This window comes from Labeo rohita, chromosome 21 (assembly GCF_022985175.1).
Source record: "Labeo rohita strain BAU-BD-2019 chromosome 21, IGBB_LRoh.1.0, whole genome shotgun sequence".
NCBI lineage: Eukaryota > Metazoa > Chordata > Actinopteri > Cypriniformes > Cyprinidae > Labeo > Labeo rohita.
The window spans coordinates 19,135,787-19,160,621 of NC_066889.1; the positions used below are offsets into that span (position 1 = coordinate 19,135,787).

Genomic DNA, 24,835 nt, shown 5'->3' on the forward strand with positions numbered 1-24,835 from the left:
AAGAAAAAAAAGAGTAAAAAAAAAAAAACTTGGTCTCTTGAATACTTGAAGGATGGTATTTTCTCTGTGAATTTGATTAGCCAGGCAGGAGTTTATTACCCTCTGTAAAACATTCAGCTGCTTAATGTGCAATAGACTTCCTTCTTTATGCTCCGCAGCAGTTTTCTCTGCTCATTATAAACATGCAAACCCTGCAATTCAACACCCGTTGGGTTCCCCACAGTTCCCTCAGCTCACAAGGGTTAAGCACTTTCATATTTCACATTGACAGTGGCCAGGACCAATGGGTAAACACTTCGTCTACGCTAAGCTTCGTATTTGGTATACATAGTTCTAATGAAGTTTGTGCCTTTTTTTTGTTGTTTTCAAGGATGCATTAATATTTAGAAAGAATACAACAAAGGACATGCTAACCTTGGGGAAAGAAATTAGTAAGATGTCATGCTTTGATTTAAAAAAACTAAATGAAAAACAACATTCAAAAAAACTGTTGAGACAAATAAAGTCTGCTATTTGCTTTCTACTTAGCTTTATCTTGTCTTAGGTTAGTTCCACTGAATATGAAAATTCTATTTTTTGTTCAGCCTCATATTGTTTAAAACTTTTTTAACTTTTCTTTGTCTGTACAAAGCCAATACGGTCTAAAACAAAACTAAATATCATTGACATCCACAGAAGAAAGAAAGTCATAAATTCATAACAAAATGAAGGTGAAGAAAAGATGACGGAATTTTAATTTTGGGGTGAACTATTCTTTTAAATGCTTCCTGATGGCAAAATTACACCAAAAATGTCCTCGAATCATGCAACAGACTCCTTTTTTTCATTTGGTTTTCCAATTCCACCCTTTTAAGCACCTGACTGACACAGACTGATATAGTTTTGCCGATGTTGGCTGTCTACCCTAAGTGTCACTGATTAGGTTAGAGAAGACAGATTTAAAATGTGGGCCAGGGCTACACAGGGCACAATGCAATCTATTTGTGTCCATCTTGGTTACTTTTGAGAAGGACTGTATACTTCGCGGCTGAAAAGCTTTTGTGGCTCACAGTGCAAGTAGTTCAGATAGGAGAGCCGTAATCCACTCCCGTACCTTTTAACACCCCAATAAAAAAGTAAGCACTGGTGCTAACTCTGAAACTGAAAAGAATAGGAGACCATATTCGTTCTGTCAAATGCAATACAAATTTTCCTGTCTAGTGTGATTGGGCAAATGGCTCAATTAAAATGTCATTTAATCACTAACTTTACATCCAGGTTATAAAATAGAAAAATGGTCAGTGTTCAGAATTCTTAAAAAATTAAAGTTCTTCAACATCCATTGAACCTTAATATTCCATAAAAGGTTCTTTATAGTGAAAAAAATGTTCTTTAGATTATTTTATGCTTCTTTGGGGAACCCAGAATGGTTCTTCTATGGCATTCTATGGCCATGTTCACACAGCAACAGAATAAGGTTGTCAATACCGTATTTGAGTCCTTAATATGGTTATGTTCGCACACAGTATGGTTATTTATGGGTGTGACAAACGTATTGTATAACCGAACTCACACCCGTAAATTTTCAGGACTCACAAACTGCATTCTTGGAACACGTGCTGTGTGAAGGGAAAAGGGACTGAACAAACTCGCGGCTCGATTGGACTCTTGTCGTCAGAAAGCGGTAATACTTTCAGTTTTACGGACGTCGTCATCTTTGATATTACTTTGGTCACGTTGCACGTTCATACAGACCGTATTCGAAAAGCGACTGATAGCTGCTGTGTGAATGGGACATTTCGAGACTCACACCTGTAAGTAAATACGGCTGTCAATCCCAAAAACTGACAGTGTGAACGTAGCCAGTGATATTACTCTGAAAACCTTTATTTTTAAACTGTGTAGTGGAGGCAAATAATGTAATTAAGAAGATTGTTTGGGACCAAAAATTTTTTTGTTCATATTTACAATCATCAAGTAATGCGCATGTTTTACCAGCCATGGATGTCAGGGTTGTTGACATACAGCGTAATAAACAGAACATAAACTGCCCTGAACTATTAATTATTATGGTACGTGTCTTGTAATTCGAGTCTTAAACTGTTCCCAGAGGCATCACAATAATTGGCTCGCACAACTTCTGAGACAAAAACGGGTCTTTAGGCGGTCATCTGTGTATTAAACCTTGAATAAATGACCACACTAATTAGCTTCTGTCATCAAGGTTATCTATTTTTACATGACACTAATAAAATAAACAGATTTAAGGCCTAGCCAACACAGAAATCTCAATTAAGTCTTCGAGCATCGTTCCATCAAAATTAACAGACACCCAAGGGAAATTTGACCGATGACTGCTACTAAAAGCTGATGACAAAAACAACTGTTATAATTATAATATAAAATGGATTGGTTATTTCAATCATCACAAGATTAATGTAATTGCATTCAATAATAAAACTGGTCTGGGTTACAGAAAGCATTGTTTACACAGCATAAACATAAACATACAAACAGATTATTAAATGACAAAATACAAAAGGTAAGCAGTACACTAACAAAAATACACTAAAAACATGTTGCACTGTAAGTTAATTGCTTGCTTCATTTTTTAACTTCTTTCTTTTTCTTCAGTAAAGCATGTGATTTTGTTATAAATTGGTCTTATTGTTCTTTGACCTCACAGGAATTATAAAAATGTAATCAAAATTAACTTTAAAATCAATGTGAAATTTGGAAATCAATACTTTTATTCAGTAAGGATGCCTCAAATTGATCCAAATTGAAAAATCTCTTTATTCAAAGAATAATATACATCAATAATTATATCAAAGAATCCTGAAAAAAAGTTTTAGGGTTTTATGTGACACTGAAGCTTGGAGTAATGGATGCTCAAAATTCAGCTTTATTATCAAAGCAATACATTACTTCCTAAAATGTATTAAAATACAGTCAAAGGTTTTTGAACAGTAAGATTTTTTATGTTTTTTTTTTTAAGTCTCTTCTGTTCACTAAGCCTGCATTTATTTGATCCAAAGTACAGCAAAAACAGTACAATTTTTAAATGCAGCGCAAGTCACATTTATTATTATTATTTTTATTATTATTATCATCATCAATATGTGGGGTTGGGGGTGATTAAACTTATAGAAATGAATTATAGAATATAATAGTGATTGTAGTGATTGTAGAAATTAATACTTATATAATAATATAATAATAACTTATATAACTTAATACTTTTATTTAGCAAGGATGCTTAAAATTGATCAAAAGTGATGAAAAAGACATTTATAATGTTACAAAAGATTTCTATTTTAGATAAAAGCTGTTCTTACTGGACCTTCTATTCATCAAAGAAACCTGAAAAAAATCTACTCAGCTGTTTTCAACATAATAATAATAATGATAATAATAATAATAATAATAATAATAATAATATTTTTGAGCAGCAAATGAGAATATTATAATGATTTCTCCATGTGACTGGAGTAATGATGCTAAAAATTAGCTTTGAAATCACAGGAATAAATTACACATTTAAATATATTTAATAGAAAATAGTTAATTTAAATACTGTTTTTGCTGTACTTTGGATCAAATAAATGCAAGCTTGGTGAGCAGAAGAGACTTCTTTAAAAAACCTCAAAAATCTTACTGTTCAAAAACTTTTGACTGGTAGTGTACAAAAGAGTTATTTTAAACTGTAATAATATTTCACAATATTACTGTTATTTTCTGACCCGATGAATGCTAATTTCCAAAACAATAAAAAAAAATCATACCAACCCCAAACTATTGAACGATTATGTAACAATATTCAGCAAGACAAAATGAATTTTAAAAAATATGTTGCAACTTGATTTTATACATTAAGAATTTATTTTTAAATAGCATATGCAAACAGGAACATGTATGAAGAATGTAAACAGCGCCAAATGTGTTTTCATATTAGCTTTAGCATTACAGAAACTGCTCCCATAAAACGGAATGAGCTGTGTGAAGCTCCTATTAGAGTGGAAAGGGAACATTCAGCTGCCAATTTGAATAATAAATTACAGCAGGCATCACAGGCTAAACCATCACTGACATGTACTTTGCCTATATGTGCTGAAACCGGTAATGAGAGTAACATTGTCAGAGGACGCTAGAAAAGAGCAGGCCGCTGAAACGTCTCCTCAGGAGAAAGGTCTTGCCCAGAGACTGATAAATGTTAATCACCTGACATTAGCAGCAAGAGACGGGGTCATGGCAATCAACCTGGTGAATACACTGAAATGACAGGGAAGACAGGGCACTGAGTGCAAATGGAGAGAGTGTGAGTGGGGTCAATATTCACTTAATTTCTTTGCAGTAGTACTCTATCTAAACATTCTGTTAGTGTTAGTGGTTTGGTGTGTTATCTACTTCACTGTTTATTACAGGTGTCTCACTGCAGCTAATTACAAAAGCCTCTTTGAGAGCGTGGTTGGAAAACTTTCAATACCCTGCCCAGAATTTGGCAAAGCAATTAATGTGTTTGCTAATTGGATGCCTGTGCATGTGGGTCTTCTTAAATGCCTCTTTCTTCCCAAATCAACACTCATCTTCCCTCTGTGAACTGACAGTAATTGCTGACTTGAGCAGTAGGGGAGTCATCAGCTACTCTTGCTGTCAATATCTCTATTCTGCATGGAGTGAGTAAGTACAAGGTTAAAGCCAGAACCCCGCAGTGGGCCACATTAAACCTCCAACCTGTAGGAAGAAAACTGTGTTTGATGGACTCTTCGGTTCTAAGATGAGAATGATTTCAATACATTTTATCTGTAACTGATTTGAATTGAAGTGAATTTTAGGATAGGAAATTGAAAACGCCTTCTTTGTGCCTTTGCTTTTAGTGCTACTGCGAGTTCTTTATCAAAACACAAATAATTACAAACTGCTTCAGTGTTTACTGCATTTAATCTTCATGAGCTTCGTACAAATGCAGAAGCTTCACACTGTTTGAAAAGTGAATTTTAGAATAGAAACAGGTGCCAGAAATGTATCCACCATTTTCTTCAATGCAAAAGTAAGCCTATGGGTGAGACTTTCGGTTCATTATCAGCTACAGAGAAATAATGCAAAAAATAACCACTCTCACGGCAAGAAAAAGGTGGATATGGAAATTTTGAGAAGAATAATAGCGTGCCGTAAACAGTAAACCTGTTTGCACTACAAACCAATGTGTTCATAGTTAAGATAATACATAAAAAACATGGTAAAACGCACCTATTTACAATATCAAGCAGCAAAGCGAGCTGTATTGTACAGCTAAAAATAGCTGGACGTGGATGAGACCAGAAGCCACACCCATAAAAGTTACAAATGGCCCGTGCCCACTCTCACGGCAAGAAAAAGGTGGATGGGAAATGATGAGAAGAATAACAGCGCGCTGTAAACCGTAAAACTGTTTGCACTACAAATCAGTGTGTTTACAATTAAGATAATACATAAAAAAAAAACATGGCAAAACGCACCTATTTACAATATCAAGCAGCAAAGCGAGCTGTATTGTACAGCTAAAAATAGCTGGACATGGATGAGACCAGAAGCCACACCCATAAAATTTACAAATGGCCTGTGTCCACTCTCATGGCAAGAAAAAGGTGGATGGGAAATGATGAGAAGAATAACAGCGCGCTGTAAACCGTAAAACTGTTTGCACTACAAATCAGTGTGTTTACAATTAAGATAATACATAAAAAAACATGGTAAAACGCACCTATTTACAATATCAAGCAGCAAAGCGAGCTGTATTGTACAGCTAAAAATAGCTGGACGTGGATGAGACCAGAAGCCACACCCATAAAATTTACAAATGGCCCGTGCCCACTCTCACGGCAAGAAAAAGGTGGATGGGAAATGATGAGAAGAATAACAGCGCACAGTAAACCGTAAAACTGTTTGCACTACAAACCAATGTGTTCATATTTAAGATAATGCATTAAAAAACATGGTAAAACACACCTATTTGCAATATCAAGCAGCAAAACGAGCTGTCTTGTACAGCTAAAAATAGCTGGACGCGGATGAGACCAGAATCCTGACCCATAAAATGTACAGATGGCCATGTTCCTTCTCACGAAAACAGGGTAGATAAGAAATTAAATTTCAATGCCATGCATTTTGCCTTACTCAGATTGAGTTCTTTAGCAAAAGACAACCAATCACAATCTGTCTCAATGTTTATCTCATTAAATATTCATGAGCTTTGTTCAGACGCAGAAACTTGCAAGCTGTTTTGTCTCCATCCTCTCTTTCCCTCACATCTGGGAGAAACATTATTCAAAATCTCTAACAGCGATGAGAAACGAGTTGAGTGACGAAGACACACTATTAATTTTATTCTATGCACAGCGGATCTATGTGGTGACATTTAACAACTGTGCAAGACAAATATATTTAAGTTTTCAATGGTGCCTACCTTAAAAAATATTAAAGTATAGTAATGACTGAGGTAATGTTGGTGTATGTGGGTGCGAGTCTGTATGTTGATTATCTATAGGCTATGTCATTTTTCAGTATTCACCGACCTTAAGTGCAATTTACATTTCTGTTAGAACTTGCTGTATACTAAATCCTATGTATCCTCTTTGTATCAGCGGAAAATCTCAAGGACATAAGTTTGACCACTAGAGGGCACTGTCGCGCTTGTTGAGGTAAATGCAGTACAAGAGTCCAAGGTCCAATCACTCAACAACTACATTAAAACCAGCACCATCGCTCTTATTATAACATAACCATAAAAACTCACTACAATGAGATAGCTCCATTTGTAACATATACTTATAATACCTTACATCTTTAGCACCAAGGTTCCTTCGTCCCGCACGTTTTTAAACATATTGATCGATTAATCTACTGCCGATGGCCAATAGACACATTTACAACAGGTGTACACGTCGCTAGCAAACTATTCACATCAATACTAATGGAGTTGTCTAATCTTTATTTTATTGTAAGCAAAGCTACACTGTTATTATTTATGCTTTTTAGATTTAATTCTGTCTCTTGTATGTTGATGCTTTAAAACAATCATGGAAATAAAGTACTTTTAAGTTTAAATTGAAATTCTTACACCACCACCCTCCCAGTTTAGCAGCATTTGCCAGTCAGAAAGAGAGAGAGAGAGAGAGAGAGAGAGAGAGAGAGGGAGAGCACCAGTATCATGACTCACTGTGCTTGTCGCTGCGGAACCCAAAGAGCAGACGAAAACACGAGGGATATTCACTGTGGACTTCATGGATAAGAGAAAGGAGCATTTTCACAGTACAAATGATTTTTATTACTTCTTTCCTCACACTGTTGAAGTTTATGGCTTGTTTTTCGCCATCAAAACTGACGGGTGATCAACACCGACGGCTGGACTACAGTTTCATTTCTTAAAGTGTATTAATAACTGTGGAAGCCCGGGGTATAGCTATATATTGCTGTTTTAATCGTGCATTTTTTTTTTACTAAGTAAGGACTTATTTACATAAACGCTCGTAATTGTTTCTTACTCACAGATATTGTGTATTAAAAGTCACTTTATTTGCAACCCCTCGCGTCCTCTGGAATTACAGTGCATTTGGCATCATTATGAAACGTTGCAGAGCCTCAAGAGCGATGTTCAACTTTCCTCTGAGATTCTCCACACAGCTGTGCGAACTGAGGCTTGTTTAGACGGAACACACGTCTGCGACTACCAGACTGCTTTTAACAAACACTTGTGGCGCGGAACTACAAATCTGCGACTTTCCAAGGAACGTCACTCTTGTGTTTCTAATGTTTGAGGTGGTTCTTAGACACTTCAGAAGACATATAAAACAGACCGTGGCTGTCAAGATGACAACGTTTAGTAACTGCACCGCGGGAGAGACTCGTTTTGAGATGCTTGGAGGGGGAAACATCTAACCGCTGCCCTGTTTCTTGCTTGTAAAGAGATGAAGGCTGTGTTTATCGTCCTGTAGACCTTAAGGAAGATTTGTCGGTGGGAAAACACCGACCCGTTCCCTTCTCCATCCCCGACCAACTTCAGAGGAACTGAAGATGTTGCGTTTCAGCCCAGCTGGGCTTATATTGTTCATGCTTTGCAGAGGTGAGTCTTTCAGAGCGCGGCTGTAACAGGTGAAGACCTGCATGCTAGATCTTTCACTTTCCATGCTAAATTCTTATGCGTATGGTAATGAATGCACCAGCTCGTGTTCTTCATCACATAGTGGTTATTATTGTGTAAAAGGTGCTACTTCATGGTGTGTGAATCAATATGATTACAGATTGCCAGAGGTGCTCTTGACATGTAATTGATGACTGGTTGTAAAGCAATTGAAGGTGGGTTCTGAATGACCATGGTTAAATGTGCTGAATATACAACTGCTATATGGATTTTAAACCAGAAGAGTGATTTAAACTAATAACCCTGCTTAGAAATTAAGAATGTGCTTACAACACTTACAAATGCTTTGTAATCTGGGAGCCATACATTTGTTTTTACATTACAGCTTGTCATTAAGTATTCCTCAGGATTTAAGCATTTGAAAATCATGACTTTTAAAACTATGACTTTATTTTTCCACAGAACACTGTTTTTCGTTTTTCAAAGTCAGTGTTCTTCAGAGTATCTTCTTTTGAATTCCACAAAGAAACCCATGCAGGTTTAGAATGAGATGAGGGTAATGAGTAAATGAAAGCAATTTTAATCTGAACTAAAGTTCTTTCACGGAAACTAGTTCATTCCTACCAATGGTTCATATGATCTTTGAGTATAATGTAGGTAGACAGACTTGGCGTGTTCTTCTGGTCTACTTATTTATGAAGTTAGTTATAAATTAACACAAAAAAATGTATTTGAGATGCCATACGAATCACCGTGCTGTTGAGGTAAGCAGCTGTTTTTATACACTTGCATCAACTCGCTCCTCCTGAACCTTTCAGAACTCCATTACTCTTCTAGAAGAGATGATTCAGGTCAAAAGGGCAGAAAAATGTCACATATAATCACACATGAAAATAGTTTATTGCATTCAGTAATAGGAAACGTGAATTTCCTTGGACGTCATCATTGCTTCTCTCCAAAAATATATGGGTGAATCATTTTTCTTGGAGAATGAATCATGCTAATTCTATTGAGTGTAAATTTCCTGTGTCACATAACCTCTCTGTTTTAGGTTTGATTTGTTTGGCACGCCAAACTGGCTTAATATCAACAACGCTGACTATGCTTATATCACTCAAATGGTTATACACTCAGTCTTGTTCAGGTCACACAATGAAACAGAAGTATATAAAACAACAAGACAAGAGGATTCACATCATTAATTTAGCAGACAGCCCTTTTGAGCCATCATGAGAAACTTTATGAGGATCATAACATGGAGACGAGGCCATAACCGTGGAATCCTAGTACATTACAGTGATTGGTCCACTTTAGATCAATTCATGGTCATTAGATCCATCGGTGTGATTAAGCAATGATCGAGAAAGCCAAAAAAAGACCCCAGCCTTAATTTAATGCATTAACTGACTAGGAACCTCACAGAGGCACCTGTTGTGGTGCCATTTGAAAGGCAGTGAGACGATGAAACAATAGTGGGTCCCCTGTGAGCCCATGCTGAAGTGCCAGCATCATTACCACGCACACTCACACAAACAACAAGACTATTAAGAGTGATTACAAGAGCTGTCTTTCTCTGTCTCACTGATCTTTGGCTATGGAGAGAGCGAGAGAGGGGCTGTAATCACCTCCCTCATAATTCAGGGTGGCTGCCAGCAACCGTATGGCGCTTCCTGCTCGACATCAATAAAAATAAACGCAGGGACGGTGTTTTGTTGAACACGGTCCAAATAAATAAGTGTCAATCTGACAACCTCGGCTCGAGGATGGCGATTTAGACCTCAAAAATGATTAGCTGAAATATAATAATCATTGCTGTGAATGTCTGTGTTGATATATTGTTAGAGAAAAGTCTTGACAGACTTGACAACCTCTCATTTCGTTCTTCTGTATGTGTGTGTTGCAAGCAAAATAAGATGGTAACTTTTGAGCAGTTTAAGGTATTATGAATAGCATTCGACTTATACTATACTAGGATGAAGTATATTTATAATAGACATTTCTCTCGCTTTCTCCACCATCTTGGATGGATTTTTTTCCATAAGCTTGTCGCAGTGTATTATGGAATTGTACAGAGCCCTAGACATATGCGGGAACAAATATTTAAACAGGGTGCCTACGTGGTTTGGAAAAGTAATACTATAACCATATAGAAAATGTAGAATTTAATAAAAATAAATATATCATACAAAAAGTGTGTTTTAATGGCAGCTGTTTAGTCATTGCCTAATATGACTGAATGAATTCAAGGTGAACGTTTTCATTATGCAAAATGCTGGTTGTAAGCATTTTTGGTATCTTCTCATGATATTCTTAGCACCGCATTACAGTGCCTCAATGACCTTTGCGAAAATTAAAAATAAAGGCTACAGATTTTTATGTGTGCATGAGAAACCATTAATTGGTCCATATTGGACAATGCACACTGAGTCACCTATTGCGCCATCAGCCCATTTTGAGGTGTGGTTTCCTGGCCATCACAGAGTGTGCGTTAAAAAGATCTAAGGCCTTAATATGACTTACTGCTCTAATGAAAGCCAAATATTGAACATTTTTTACAGTACCAGTTTTTTTTTATAGACCCTTAAACTTGGCAAATAGGACATTGCACACAGCTGTATTATGCCATCAGCCCTTTCCGTGCCATTGTTCCTCTGCCGCCACAGAGGATGTGTTAAATTAGACGTTAGACCTTGATGTTAGAGGTACTACCATGAGGAAAGCCAAATTGTGAGCTTGTAGATTTCTATTAATTCATGTGCACCCATGCTCTTGTTTTATTCATAGTAAGATGGCAGTGATGCACAAAGGAAATAGGTTATATAAAACTAGAAATTGTAATGCATAAGCAGGCAAAAAATTCTCATGCACATGTGAGTAGTTTCTCAAGGGCACCAAAAAAAGCTTCATGGCTGCATGCAAATGTCTGGAATTTTTTTTTTTTTTTTAGGGGCTCTGTGCTGTCACTTGTATAATATACCAAATATAAAAATGCAAATAATGCTCTATGAACATGAAAATCTACTGAGAAGTCTAGAAATTTAAGTCTGGAAAAGCATCAAAATTACTTGATTTCTAGTTTAAAATGAACCCAAAAAAGGTTGGAAATTAGCATTTATTAATATGTTCAATAAATGAACGTTTACTAATAAGTTGAATAAATTATAATTAATTAGTAAACATTTTTTAAATTGCTTATTAATAAATGTTCACCTTTTGATTATTGCTCATGCCACTAGTAATTACGTGTCTGATTTTTAATTTACAATCTATTTTGGGTTCATTTAAATCAGCTATATAGTAAGTTTTAAATAATAGTTGAGTTTAGGACTTGAGTTAAATTATCACAATATATAAAATATCAGTCAGTATCGATAATTATCATGATAAATGTGAAATTTTTATTTCTTTCAAGTTTAACCGCAGATTTTTGCTCCAATGTGAAAGCTGTACGAACCAGACAGTGGTTTTAAACAATTCTTTAGGGTCAGAACATGACAAACACTGACAAATGTGTTTTTTTAATTCTTTACACTTTTCCAGTCATTTTACCTTAACAAAATAAAGATCTTAATAAAAAAAATATAATTTTAGTATGTGCATGTTCTAACGAGTAAAATTGTTTCAAATCAAGACAGGTTTGTGTTGCCTGATAATATTAATAAAAATATTACAAAAAAATTGTCTCTACACATTTGATAGTTGATAGCTTGAGTTAGGATACAGATGTGGATTTATGTTTATTATCAAAATCAGTAATATCTGTAAGAATTGTAGCAACCGTTTGAACTTTGAGCCATATGGATAAAGTTTCGCATAAACATTGTATTGTTAAACATTTTTCTGTTTGTCCATATTTCACCCAGTCCTGGGTTCTTTTTAACCCAGCATTTTATTTAGAGGAACTGTGTATACATATGTGTACATATATGGATTCTTCACGACGAAGGGAATCCCACAATGCACTGCAAGCTATGTGAAAAAATCCCAACAGAAACAAAGTGAAAGAAATGTTCAATGTACATAAAGGTGTATAAAGCTGCTGTCACATTTACTGTTGCTTGCCAAAATTTCTTGTATGAAATCCAATTATATTAATAGGAAGCTGCATGAATGGGAGTTTCATATAAGGGTGAAACAGTGTCCCGCACAGATTGCGCTTGTGTTCAGGTTTGTCAGCAGAAAACTGCTTGCTTAGGAACTTCTATGTGAGCGGTGCTGCATGCATTGCTATATTGACAATATAGGCCTTTTTTGTCTTTGATGAAATTTCATAAATGTAGAAGAGCTATGCTATTTTGGCAGGTTCCATTTTAGTTAGAATGCTGCATAGAAGGAAGCCACCTAGGTAGGAGTTCAGCGGGAGCTGCAGAAGAGAACTGTGCACCGTAATTTTCAATAGTGAACCATTTCACTTTCATGTTGGGTTTTCCTGTGGTACTAAACAAGACATTACTACTATAATCTTGTGAGATGCAACAACAGATGTTTGTGTTCTTCAGAGCACAATTTACAGTTTGCATCATATTACATCAGAGCTCATCTGTGGTCCTAACTTCCAATTTGTGCAGTTTGAGCAAGGAGAACATTTGTGGCAACCTTGCAAAAAAATATCTGCTCTCATGCGAATGAAAAAAAAATGACGGCTTGCATCTGGCTGTGTAAAGCAGCAGAAAAATGCATACATTATCATGAAAGCCTGAGCAGACTCCCACCAGCTTGCTGTTAGCAGTGGGAGTATCGCACGCGCCTGCCCCAGAATAGGGGCTGTTTTGGGCTCACGCAACTTAGCACACATCACTACTACAAGACAACATCAGAGCCAGACAGACGGGTGCTGCTCAGTGGGTGGTCTGGACACATTAGCTAACAGAGCATTAGTCAAACAACTCGCCCGCCATCTCGCTCTCTTTCCAAACTCAGCCAGAAGGAGTGAGGGATCAGATCACACCTCTATCTCCCCCAGACAGCTCCATTCTCTTTCTCTTCTCGCTTCTTTTTCCAAGTATCTTGTTGCTTTCACTGTGAGGGTCCTGGCGATCGTCATACTGTGATGGGATGACAAACATCTCAGCAGCTTTAATCAAAGGGTACATAATTTCTTAGACAGACAGCCCCAAGCAAATGCATTTGGAAGGGAGTGAATTGTGCCCTCAAATTATGCATATTAAAAAATTAATAATAATAATCAAAAAGCACTGAGCATGAGAGTGAAGCAGTGAGTGCTTTAGGGTTCATGTTAGAGAAGATGATTGTTCATCAATGCAGAATGTGAAATCTATGAGTCACTTAAGTAAATACCATTGGACGGATATGACATCATTATCTGTATATTAAAAAACACTCATCATTATTACTATGCTGAATATATGGGAGTGGAATTAAAATGTAGTGGAATTCAGAGAAATTCTGCCGTTTTTAACTAGAAAAGCAAAAGATTTCAGACTTTGAATATTAACTTGACAAAGCCTTGTTTTGAAAGTTTTTAACATTTTTTAAGGTTTATGTCTTATGTGTAGATAGATAGATAGATTTAAATCTCTGACAAGAGCAGAGTGAGAAGTCAACATACATATTCACCTGTGATGGATCATAGCTTGAAATGTTTTGCAAGATAAGATGTAAACGCATGTAGTTTTCCTTTGAGAATTAAGCAAAGATATTTTTAAAGGCAGTTCTCATCCTCAGTAAGAGGCTTATCAAAAAAATCTCCCCAATCAGACGATACATTTCAAAAGAAGAAAGTTCTGAAGCAATTATATGTCTGGCCTCAGATGTCAAAAATATTGAATCTGCTAAAACTAACATGTTTTAAAAAATGTACGTTTTGTCAGGGTTCTAAAGCCATTTGCCAATTTTCAGCAACGTTGCCTTGGGGAAATGAATTGTGCCTAAAGCTTCTCCATTTTCAGCTGTAGAATTGAGATTTTTCTCTCTACAATCGCGCGGATATATTTTAGAAGGCATTCACCCCCAAAATGGATAATCTTCTGCAAACTGAATTCAGGAACAAAATGTTTAGACCCTTTTAGAGACATCAGTTGCTGTTGACGGTGATAATTTTGCAGTCCATTTCATATGGTAATAGCGACAAGAGTTTTTCAAAGCATATTGGACACTTCTCATGCAATTTCTATGTCCATTCCAATTTCATAAAACGCTCAATGTACAGAGCCCACCTTTAATTTCAGATCATTTTTCATCTCAGCACTCTTTTCAACACCTGTGAAATATAATAGCTAATAATTATATACCACACTGCATCCTGCATGCTAATCATAGAATAAAACCAAATCCCGACAAAAAAATATACAGGCTTTAGGCAATTCGAGGCATTCTTACATTTATTTTACTTGTTATATTATTCAAATGTAAGGGAGAGTGGGGTAAGTTGAGCCAGCAACTGTCCACTTTTACTGTCATGTGACCATGTATTTTGGAATCACACATCATTTCTGCCAGACTATGAAAAGGAGGTGGGAGAAGTAGAAGGCACCCATTTACGTTAAAACCTGTTTTTGGCTTGTCAAAGTAAAATTTTAGCATATATGTAATGGCTGTTGCATGAAAGCAAATTTATCTAGGTCTGAAAATATATATGATGCATATCGGTGATTTAGCAACTTATAAAACCATGCAAATCATTTAGCTAAATACTAGCCAGCTATGGGGCAAAGAGAGCCAAATGCTATGGGTTAAGTTGAGCCAACACTTTAGTCACTGAAGTTAAGTTAAATCTCTGAAGTATAAACTGATATTTTAATATGATATTATGCAATCATAAATATACGTATTATTTGTCGTTTATTTGATAGGGACAGTGTACAAGTGTGCCATATCCTTCTCTGAGAACCGGACGTTTTTTTTTTTATCACATTATAATTAAATATATCTTTCCACCTGTAGTCCCTAATTGTATGGTCGGCATTGCAGACAAGCTACCATGCCAAGAATCTTTGGACTCAAAAGTTTATTAGTTTCAGTTTTTATTTAATATTACTCAACAATCTCTCTGCTTAGTCTGTTTTTTGGCAAGGTTAAAACTTTGGTGTTCAACATATTGTTTCAGATATGCAGACAATTAAAGATTAAAATTAACCTTCATTCAATTGGTTTTAGTTTAAGTTAGCTTTAAGAAAAGAAATATGACTGTTTGTAAAATGAAATTTGATTATTATGTTTTTAAAAGAGGTAAATTATCTTTAAAATTTCACATGGGTTTGAATCAGATTCAATCAGATGGTCAGTTTTCACCCAGATGGTTCATCTTACGTACTGACTCAGGTCAACTTACCCCTAACCTGGGGCAAATTGAGCACAGGAACACTTTTTTATAAAAAGCCATATTTTTAAAAACCTTTGTCATAGGTAATTTTCTGATAATTTAAAATGACAAGAAAACATCCTGAAATTACTTTAGATACTTTCATTGTACTTCAGCCTCATTTTCCCTCTTGAGGACCACATAAGTAAAAATGGCTCATCTTACCCCACTCTCCCCTACTGTTAGGATCACCATATGGAATAAATGCATTTCGCTCGACATTCTGTGAATTTTATTCAAACTGTGTGCAAGTGTGTGTGTGTGTGTTTAACAAACTCTGCATTTTTAAAGTCTCATTTGTTTTGAAACTGCAGCTCGAGCTCTGAATTTATGATTTGACATGGGTAAGTACAGTCCAGCAATTATCTTTACACCATTATCCCCGCTCTCCCGCTGCTTCCATAGTAAAGTTAATGCTCATGCCAGCAGGAGGGCTGAACTCGTTGGGAAAACTTGCTGACCTCTGCTTCATTTACATTATTCGTTACCAAAGAACGGACTGTGCTCCTCGATAAGATCACACTAGTTTCCCCTCCTTTCGTCTACCGTCCTGCTCTGACCCTCCTTTTTGCCCTTCACCTCTCTCTCAGATTTAATTAACAGTGGTAAGCAGGGTTCACTTGGGTTCAGGCAGCCTAAATCTAAATGGAAGCGAATTGCTTCTCTACTTCTGTGCTTCCTCCACCTTTTCCTCCTATATTACAGCACACAGATAAAGCAACACCCTCCATACTCATCTCACATGGCACCAACTAGGCAATTACCTTTCCCAGCTGCTCCCCTCTGGTTCCTTCTGGTTAGTGTACCATGGTTCCTTTTTCAAAGTCATTCCCTACTCCGAAATAGCCCTCAGACTCCAATACGACCAGGAATTTGTTTCAGTGTTGGGGAATCTGATTTAGCTTGTCATGCTACTCACAGTTAAACTATTTTGAGCTCGTTCATTTACTTAAAGGCATAGTTTACACAAAAATTAAAATTCTGTCATTAACTACTCACCCTCCTGTCGTTCCAAACCTGTAAGGCCTTCGTTCATCTTCGGAATGCAAATTAAGATATTTTTGATGAAATCCGAGATGAATGAAGGTGAATGAAAGCCTTACAAGTTTCTAACGACATGAAGGTGAGTAATTAATGACAGAATTTTCACTACAGCTTTAAACTTTCCAAGTAAAACAATTCAGTAACAAATAAAGACAATTTTAAGAGAGCACAAACTAATTAAGTTAATTCAAAAACAACTACTGTCACACAACTGAAAAGTGAGCAAGCAAGGTTAGAAGCCTTGCTCCTATAAACTTCTCACAAACACTGATTTATGCACTATTTCCCCCGTTCTCGCATTGCTACGAAGGGTAGGTTTCAAGTCTGGCTCACGTGAGCCTTTTAAGGTTTGATCCATCAAACTTTTCATCCACCCTGGGAAAATTTCCACCACAGTATTTCCATTTCGCACCAACTCTGTATTCAGACCACCTCATTAAACCCTACACTATCGCTGGAGAACCCTCAGAAGCATCACTAAGCATCGGGGCTGGTGCCGCCACTGGTCTGCTTTAAAGCGTAAAGATAAATCAGATTTTAAAAGGCCCACATGGGGAACCAGAGACCAGGCCAAAGCCTGCAGATTAAAATTGAGCTGTAAAATCACTTTGTTTCGCTGTGGGCTGCCGTGGGTTTTGGCTCCACGCAGTACATTTGCTGTGGGTAATTGGGCTCTCTTCGCCACTGTATGTAATCTCCATAAACACAGTACTTTGGCCCCTCAGGAGGAAGGCGGGACGTTTTGTTGTTGCCGGAGGAGAGAAGGTGCCGTGTCTCTATGCATGCTAACTGATGTGGAGGACAGCCTGCCTTGCGTGATTGCCTCTTGTCCTTGATTGTGCAGCATGAAGTGGCTTTTTGGCTTAATTGCTATACAGTTAGCTTGTTTTTCCTGCGTTGAAGTCAAAAGCAAAAGAAAAAGAGAAACTACAACATTCCTTGACTACTCAGGCTCCTGTGCAATTCCTTTCACTTGCTGTGACTTCTACCTTATTGAAAATCACAACTGAAAGAATGATGAGATATATTCTGTTTAAGGGTCTCAAAACAGCTCAGCTAGTTTGACAAAACAGTCAAACTTATTTCAGCATTGACAAGAGGAGCATTCAGCATGCCACAGAAAAAAGGCTGAATTGTATTCAACGATCTTACTACCTAAGCAAGTGAGAAAAACACAGAGTAAATTCCATTTGGAATAAATGGAAAGCTAAAAGAACCATTTTATGCTACAAGAGGATGTATTGAATTGAAATATTCTGCTCGTTTAAGAATAATTACTCCTTCTTGTTCTATTGTCGTCTATTTCTCAACAACTTTTTATGTGCTAATCTGATCTCTGCCTCAAGTTAAGTTTGTCAAATGAAATTTTCATCTAGTGCAGACTGACCATCCATGTTATGAGCCTCTTAATGTACAGAGATTAATGTGATGGCAGCATCTAATAAGCTTATAAATTATGGTTTTGGCATCTATGTTAATCAAGTTGCAGTTATCCTTTACTTCTTGGTATTCTCCACTGGCATTTTTTTCTGTAATTTCAAGGTGGAAAAGTAGATTAGATATTTGACTACCAGCTATAATTTTCTAGTGTGATATAAAGCTAACCTTGGGTGCTGTTTAGTAATTTTTTTTCCTTATTAAAAATGTTTTACACAACAAAATTAATAATATTTCTGACAAATATATTTAAAATGATGAATGCCCACATGAAATCTAGACTCCAGGCATGTGAGTGGACTAGAAAAAAGCGTTCTACTACTAAAAATGTATGTTATTTAGCACCTACTCAGTGCTCAGGGTGTAAACCTGCTGTTTATATTGAAGTTCAATTAACAACAAAATCTACATATTAAAGAAACAGTTTAAAGATATAGAGGCAGCTGTTACGTTAAACAGCCCGGCATAAAATCAGCATAGCAAAGTCCATCACATATAATGAGAAAAAAATTGAGCACATCTGGCTTTTGAGAGTGTCATGGCCTTAGAAATGATAAAGCAGCTAGGCAGATCATGATGGTATGGTAAGTCTAAATAAAACATATTCTTCAATAAGGCACTTGGTGTTTTCAATTCAATGGCTAGTAAATTTGTGTCATTATTCAGGTAAATAACGATCCTTCCGGACCTTCCTGCTGAAGTTACGTTTCTTACATGAACCAATCACATTGTTTGGATGGAATAGGAATTTATAGAACCGAATTTCATTCACAGGGTAAAAAATCTTAGCAGCAATTATAGTCTCTATAATTAGATTTGATTTGTGAATCAATGAATTTGGCTTTCTGAGCTGTCAGGCGCCCCCTAGAGGAATACAACATTTGCGATTTCATTTTGTTTCCTTACACAAATGTGTCATAAACTGCCATTCAAACTTTGTGGTAGAAAAAATACACATTAAACTGGCCAAAGGTGACATTTAAAACTTTTACAAAAATCTGCCAAATAAATGCTGTTCATACCCCCCCCCCACCTCATATGTATTATGGTCTCTACAAAAATTAAGCAGTATACATCTGTTTTCAAATTTGATGTTAATAATGTGTAATGTTACTTGAGCACCAAATCAGCATCATGTGACACTGAAAACTTAATGCTGTTTAGCATTGAGTTTTGCCATCACAGGATCATACATTTATATTTTAAATTTCATAAAAAAATAATTTAAATATTTTTTTTATCAGTATTACTGTTTTACTGTATTTTGATCAAATAAATGCAACCTTGGTGAACATAATAGACTTGAGTGAAAAACGTTTTAAATGAACTTTTTAATGTTTTTTAATGGTTGTGTATAAATATTTGAATGCAGGCTACAGAGTATAATTATTATAATTATTTCATTAATGTCTTTCGTAAAGCATCATGTTATTTATTTATTTTTTGTACTGAAAAAAAAAAGTTCTTTGGCCTGGTATATCTTTTTTATTCTCTCGTCTGTCTGCCTGGTTAATATTATAATAAGCAAACGAAGTAGCTAACGTACTTTAAGGGTAGTGAATCTATAAACTTACTTAGCGATAGGATTGGTTGAAACCATACGTCACAATTTCTTACGTGCCGCCGATTTTCAAAGTATTTATATTTATTGTACGATTCTGCAAATGAATCACTCTTTTGAATCAGTTCTGTTCCACGATTCGGCGTAATGACGTGAATCGGTTCGCGATTCAGTCTGAATCGTTCAAAACAGTTACTCGCGCTGAATCGTTTGGTGTGGTTTCTTTCTCTGTAAAACGGTAACGGGACACTTTTCAACAGAGAAAAAAGACTGGATTATGTGGATATTTACCTTCAGTCATTTAGAATAGTCTGCAAAAGCGTCCTATCGCCGATGAAGATGATATTTATGTATTTCAACAGTTGCACCTCACTGAATCGCTGCAGGTAAAAACATTTTCCGATGTAAACATTAGCATTACACACACACAAAATGAATTATGGCATTACCATATTTTTGTTCGGAGTACAATGTAAATTAATATGGTAATGTAATCACCTCACTTATATCGAAATACCATGGTTCATTCATACAATCATTGAACCATAGCAAGCTAGTGTGTAACATATAGGGCTATTAGAATTTTTCAGAAGATGTTTTCTTTTGTGTGTGTGTATATATATAGTCAACATTAGAAGTGGATCAAAAAAGTTCATCAAAGTTATTTTAAGACAAGAACAGGTGTTGTTTTGGTTTTAGGACAACTTACTTTAAATGTTGACTGCTGTATATATAGATAGATAGATAGATAGATTTAAACCACTTTCTGTTTTTACACCCATACAGTACTTCTTGCATTTTCCTTATGCTGTTAAAAAGCATTCCTGGCACCAGTTTGTAATACTGCAGTGCTTTTTATAGAGAAAATATTTAGATTGATGATCTATAATCTTCAATTGTTGATTGTTTAATGCACTACAGAAGAATTGACAACTATGGATGGGAGGTAAACATTAAGTAAACCGTGCAATGTCTTCTAGATGATAAATGGTGATAGCTGGCATGCCGTTGACATTTAGAATCGGCGCAGACATTGAACGTGTGTCTGTTTTGTTTTGTGAAGACATCTACACTGACTCTGTTAGCAGTGAAAAGGCCACTGAAGGCACTGAAATGGATCAGACAGCCCGAGAGGGGAGGATGAGGAGGGATGAGAAGCTGAAAGGTAGTCCCTGAGGGACAAGGGCCGGATGCAGTGGCCCCTGCGGTGGGAGAAAGACAGAAAGGACGCAGCTCAGCAAACTGTGACTCAAAGTGGGAGGGAATGTCATGACTGAATGCTGTCAAGAATTACAGACGCAGGGAGCATAAATCTAAACGCAATTCAATATTGTAGAGTCACATAGTGTGGGACTGGTGTTAATAAGGCTTTAGCGAGTGATTGAGCATTATTATCATTGATTACAGTTTTCACGCTCTTGTGAAATCATCACCGGGTTGGCGAGTAGCGAGGCCCGTCAGTGAGTTGTTAATGGTGCCAAGCAGCGGCTGTCAACACGAGAGAAAGAACAGCTGTGAGACGCCATTAGAGGTTTCTGACATGGTGACAGAGAACATCTAGTTTCCTTATTGTTGCGCAGCTTGTGTGTGTTATTCTTGCCATCGATTTTTCCCACGGAGAATCCTGCGTCAGGCTTACAATTTTCCTCTGCAGGAATGATAAAAAGTATACCGTGAAAAGCCTTGTCAGCACAGTTAAGGGTTGATAGTTAGAAGTAAGTTTTTGTGCTACTACAATGAGAATGTCGTTAACAGATGGACTTTTATATCCCACATGTGCAAGATTAGCTTGTCCTTATTCGTTGACCCTGAGATCGATTGGTACGAGTGGGTTCCCTGGTATTTGGATGAAAAAACAAGCAAGCAGACAAAGCAAAAACAAACAGCAGAAACAATTAAACACAATTGTAGCACCAAACAAAACACAGGCATTTTTTCATCTTGCTGTAATTATATTTCAATCATGCAAATGAGTCAGTTTTGGTAGTTAGGGGGTTGTTCGTGTGTGTAATTGAAAACGGGAATATTGTCTCGCATCAAAATCTCAGCAAATGCATTTTCTGGCTCCTAATCAGAGCAACCACCATGAGCAGCTTGGGCTCAATCGCAACTCAATCTTTGCTGAATTGAATCGTTTTATCTTAATTAACTGTGTAGAATCCATCCAGGTCTCCAAGCGTGCCAATTTCAGCCCCCTGCATACAGCAAACTCTACCCCCCCACCACCTCTTTAATAAACATGTCTCAGGCTCTCTGGGATATCGACTCGAGGCAGTGATCGACTGATGGACAGCGGCACGGTCCAGTGTATAAGCTCTATCTAAAATACATTATCTTCTCCTGTCAGCCGAAGGGATGGAAACCACAGGGCTGTTTTCCTTTACTGCATCGTGTACCTTTCAGGAAGGCTGTACAGCGAAATTCCTTTCAGGCAGAACACATCGCACTGCTTTTCGCTCAAGATACGGGCCGATCCAACCTGCACAGGTGAACATGAGTTTGTTTTTCAGACTTAGAATATTTATTTTTCAACTTCCCCCGAATGAATCACTACTGCGGATGTAACAGAAGTCAGAGAGATTTGAATAGATAGAATGACCCAAATATTTTTCTCATACCATGTTATATAACAAAGTCTTTATGAAAACTTTATTGAATTGACAAAATAGGATTTTTTCAACTTTTGTTTGCTATTTTCACGTCAGGCCTGAAACATTTTCATAAGCGAGTTAGATTTTGTGCGTTTATGAATTCGAAAAGTATGTCGGACAGATCTTCATAATTCATTCTCATCATCTAAAGAGAAATGCTGTTCATAAAAAAATACTTGGAATAAATGTTCTTTTTTGTACTGAGAAACTGACCCTGGACCACAAAACCAATCTTAAGGATAAAAACTATCAATGTTTCTTTTATGCCAAAAATCATTAGGATATTAAGTAAAGATTGTGTTCCATGAAGATATTGTAAATATCCTACTGTAAATATATCAAAACTCAATTTTTGATTAGTAATATGCATCGCTAAGAACTTTATTTGGACAACTTTAAAGGCGATTTTCTCAATTTTAGATTGTTTTGCACCCTCACATTCCAGATTTTCAAAAAGTTGTCTCAGCCAAATATTATCCTATCATTACCATACATCAGTGGAAAGCTTATTTATTCAGCTTTCAGATGATGTATAAATCTCAATTTCAAAAAATTGACCCTTATGACTTGTTTTGTGGTCCAGGGTCACATATATTCATTTTTATTATTTCGTCTGTCTATCTGGTTAATCTGAGAAGTTTATAATAAGCAAACAAAACAGCTAACGAACCTTAAGGCTAGTGAATCCATAAACTTAAGCAAAACTTACTTAAGGACATCAATTCATAAGACAACGCGATGTATGTTGCATCCTTAGCATTTTTTTAAAATGAAATTATTAAGCCAAAATCTAAAACTTAAAATAAAGTTTCAATAATTAAATGTGGGTATTAAGCCAGTCATAGTAAAGTTCTTAGCAACAAGCCACCTCTCGATATTTCAGCGGAAAAATCTTACAAGTTGCTAGTCGAACATTGCCCCCAATGTGTCCACATTGCTCAGATATTTACGTTGTAAAAACTTTAAAACGTAAGTTCAGCAGCTGCCATAAAATTTTAAGTTAAGTCAACTTAAAACTACAAGTCATTTTACCTCATTACAGTAAAATGAGTTAAAATGACTTGTTCTTTTAAGTTGATTTAACTTAAAATTGTAAGGCAGCTGCTAAACTTTTTAAGGTGAAACTGGTGAAAACTTTTTACAGTGTACCGTTTGTACCCATTGACACAGTCCAAATGTGTCAATGGAAAAGTGCTATTTAAACATCACTGTTTTGGTCAAAATTGCTGGCCCTCAAAAACTTTCTGTTTTTTTTGTTTCCTCATTTGAAGGTAACTCTGATGTCTTTGAGTACTGAGGTTTGGTACTGCAGACAAAGAGTTTGAAATGTTCAACTGAACCTTGTGTTGGCCTTAAAATCACGTCTCTGTTTTTGTACTAGTTTCTTAACTCACCAGGCTAACAAGTAGAACACACTCTGAACCTGGATAAGTTGAATTTACTTTAAAAAACATGAGGAAACTGATTGTAATGTGAACATTGTTAATTTAACTTAAAATATGCGCATTTCCAAGTTAAATCTATATCAATTGTTTTATTTTTCCAATTTGTTAAGCTAGAAAATTAAGAAAAAAGCAAACAAATAAAGGAACATTAATGCAGTTTTCTGTTTTATTTTAATTCAATTAAATTTCAGATGTTAATTTGAAAACACAACAAAACATACGTGCTTCATATCCTGAAAACATTTCCCCATAAAACATGAAAAAAAAAAAGCTAGTTTTACAAATTAACTTACTGTTAAGCACATAAACAGTCTTTCTCAGAATCACAACAAACAGCATCAAAACTACATGTTGTTTTTCACACTAATTTCACAATATTAGCAGTACCGAATTTTAGGTGCCAGCTCACCTTTTCCGAGGTTGAGCATTACCTGCTGAATAAAAAATTAAAGTGCTTTTCATACACTTAGGATAGTCCAGGTGTCACGGACTCAAGGACAAACGAGAGCAGGTAAATCAGCTAAATAGTGATTTATTCATCATCACCAGGTGCAGGCAGGGAGATCAGTCTGAAAACAATGGACATAGAAGGCCTGAGATTGGTCAGTTCATCCATTGCTAAGCTTTCTTCCAAGACGATTCCCACTCTATTTGAGGTGAGCTGTGGACTTTCTTGATCAACGCTAAGGGTTCTGTCTTGTCAGCTGCATCCTAACAGAGGAAGAAACAGAACGACAAATACATTATCAAGTCCTTAAAGTCATATGCTGTGTTCACACCATGTTCACAACATTGTGATGTTCTACTTTGAGCTGTTCATGTCCTTGGACTTGGAATTGTGCTTTTCTATGGCAACACTGTCAATGGCTAAATTAATTTGGAGATACAGTGGTCAGGTGGTACAGCTCTCAGAAAATTTCCAGTTTACAGATGGTAATTATGAGTTCTACAAGGACATGAATGCTTTTTCCAAGTGGTAGTCTTTTAATTGTGGTAATTACAACGTGGTATACCTGGTATACTGTAAAAAGAGCTGGCCTTTGAATTATCATCTGGGTAATGTCAGGCTTGTCATTGACAACTTTTCTGTGAAGAGCAAACATTAAAGTTACAGTCTTTATAAGGGCATCTGACTTTAGGGTTTACATTTAATTGTACAGTGTGCCAGTCAATAAAGTGATCATCCTCAGAACAGGTCTCAGTTAACCTATAACATACAGCTGATCTTGAACTTTGGTGTGAAGGTGGCATAAGTGTACCTTTTTTTTGTGCATAAAG

General features: G+C 36.3%; 1 protein-coding gene across 2 annotated transcripts in view; it reads left to right on the forward strand.

The window, feature by feature from the left end:
- The first annotated feature begins 7,162 nt into the window (after nucleotides 1-7,162).
- The window catches only part of si:dkey-112m2.1 (transmembrane protein 132C), a 159,732-nt gene continuing 142,059 nt past the window's right edge, over nucleotides 7,163-24,835 (forward strand). Inside the window, exon 1 of one of the 2 annotated variants that reach the window (XM_051092553.1) lies at nucleotides 7,163-8,080. In XM_051092553.1, coding sequence (XP_050948510.1) covers nucleotides 8,032-8,080 — 49 coding nt within the window. In that variant the 5' untranslated portion in view covers nucleotides 7,163-8,031. Of the gene's footprint in view, nucleotides 8,081-19,705; nucleotides 19,848-24,835 lie in introns of those variants that run through there. The other variant, XM_051092555.1, reaches the window with a different exon arrangement.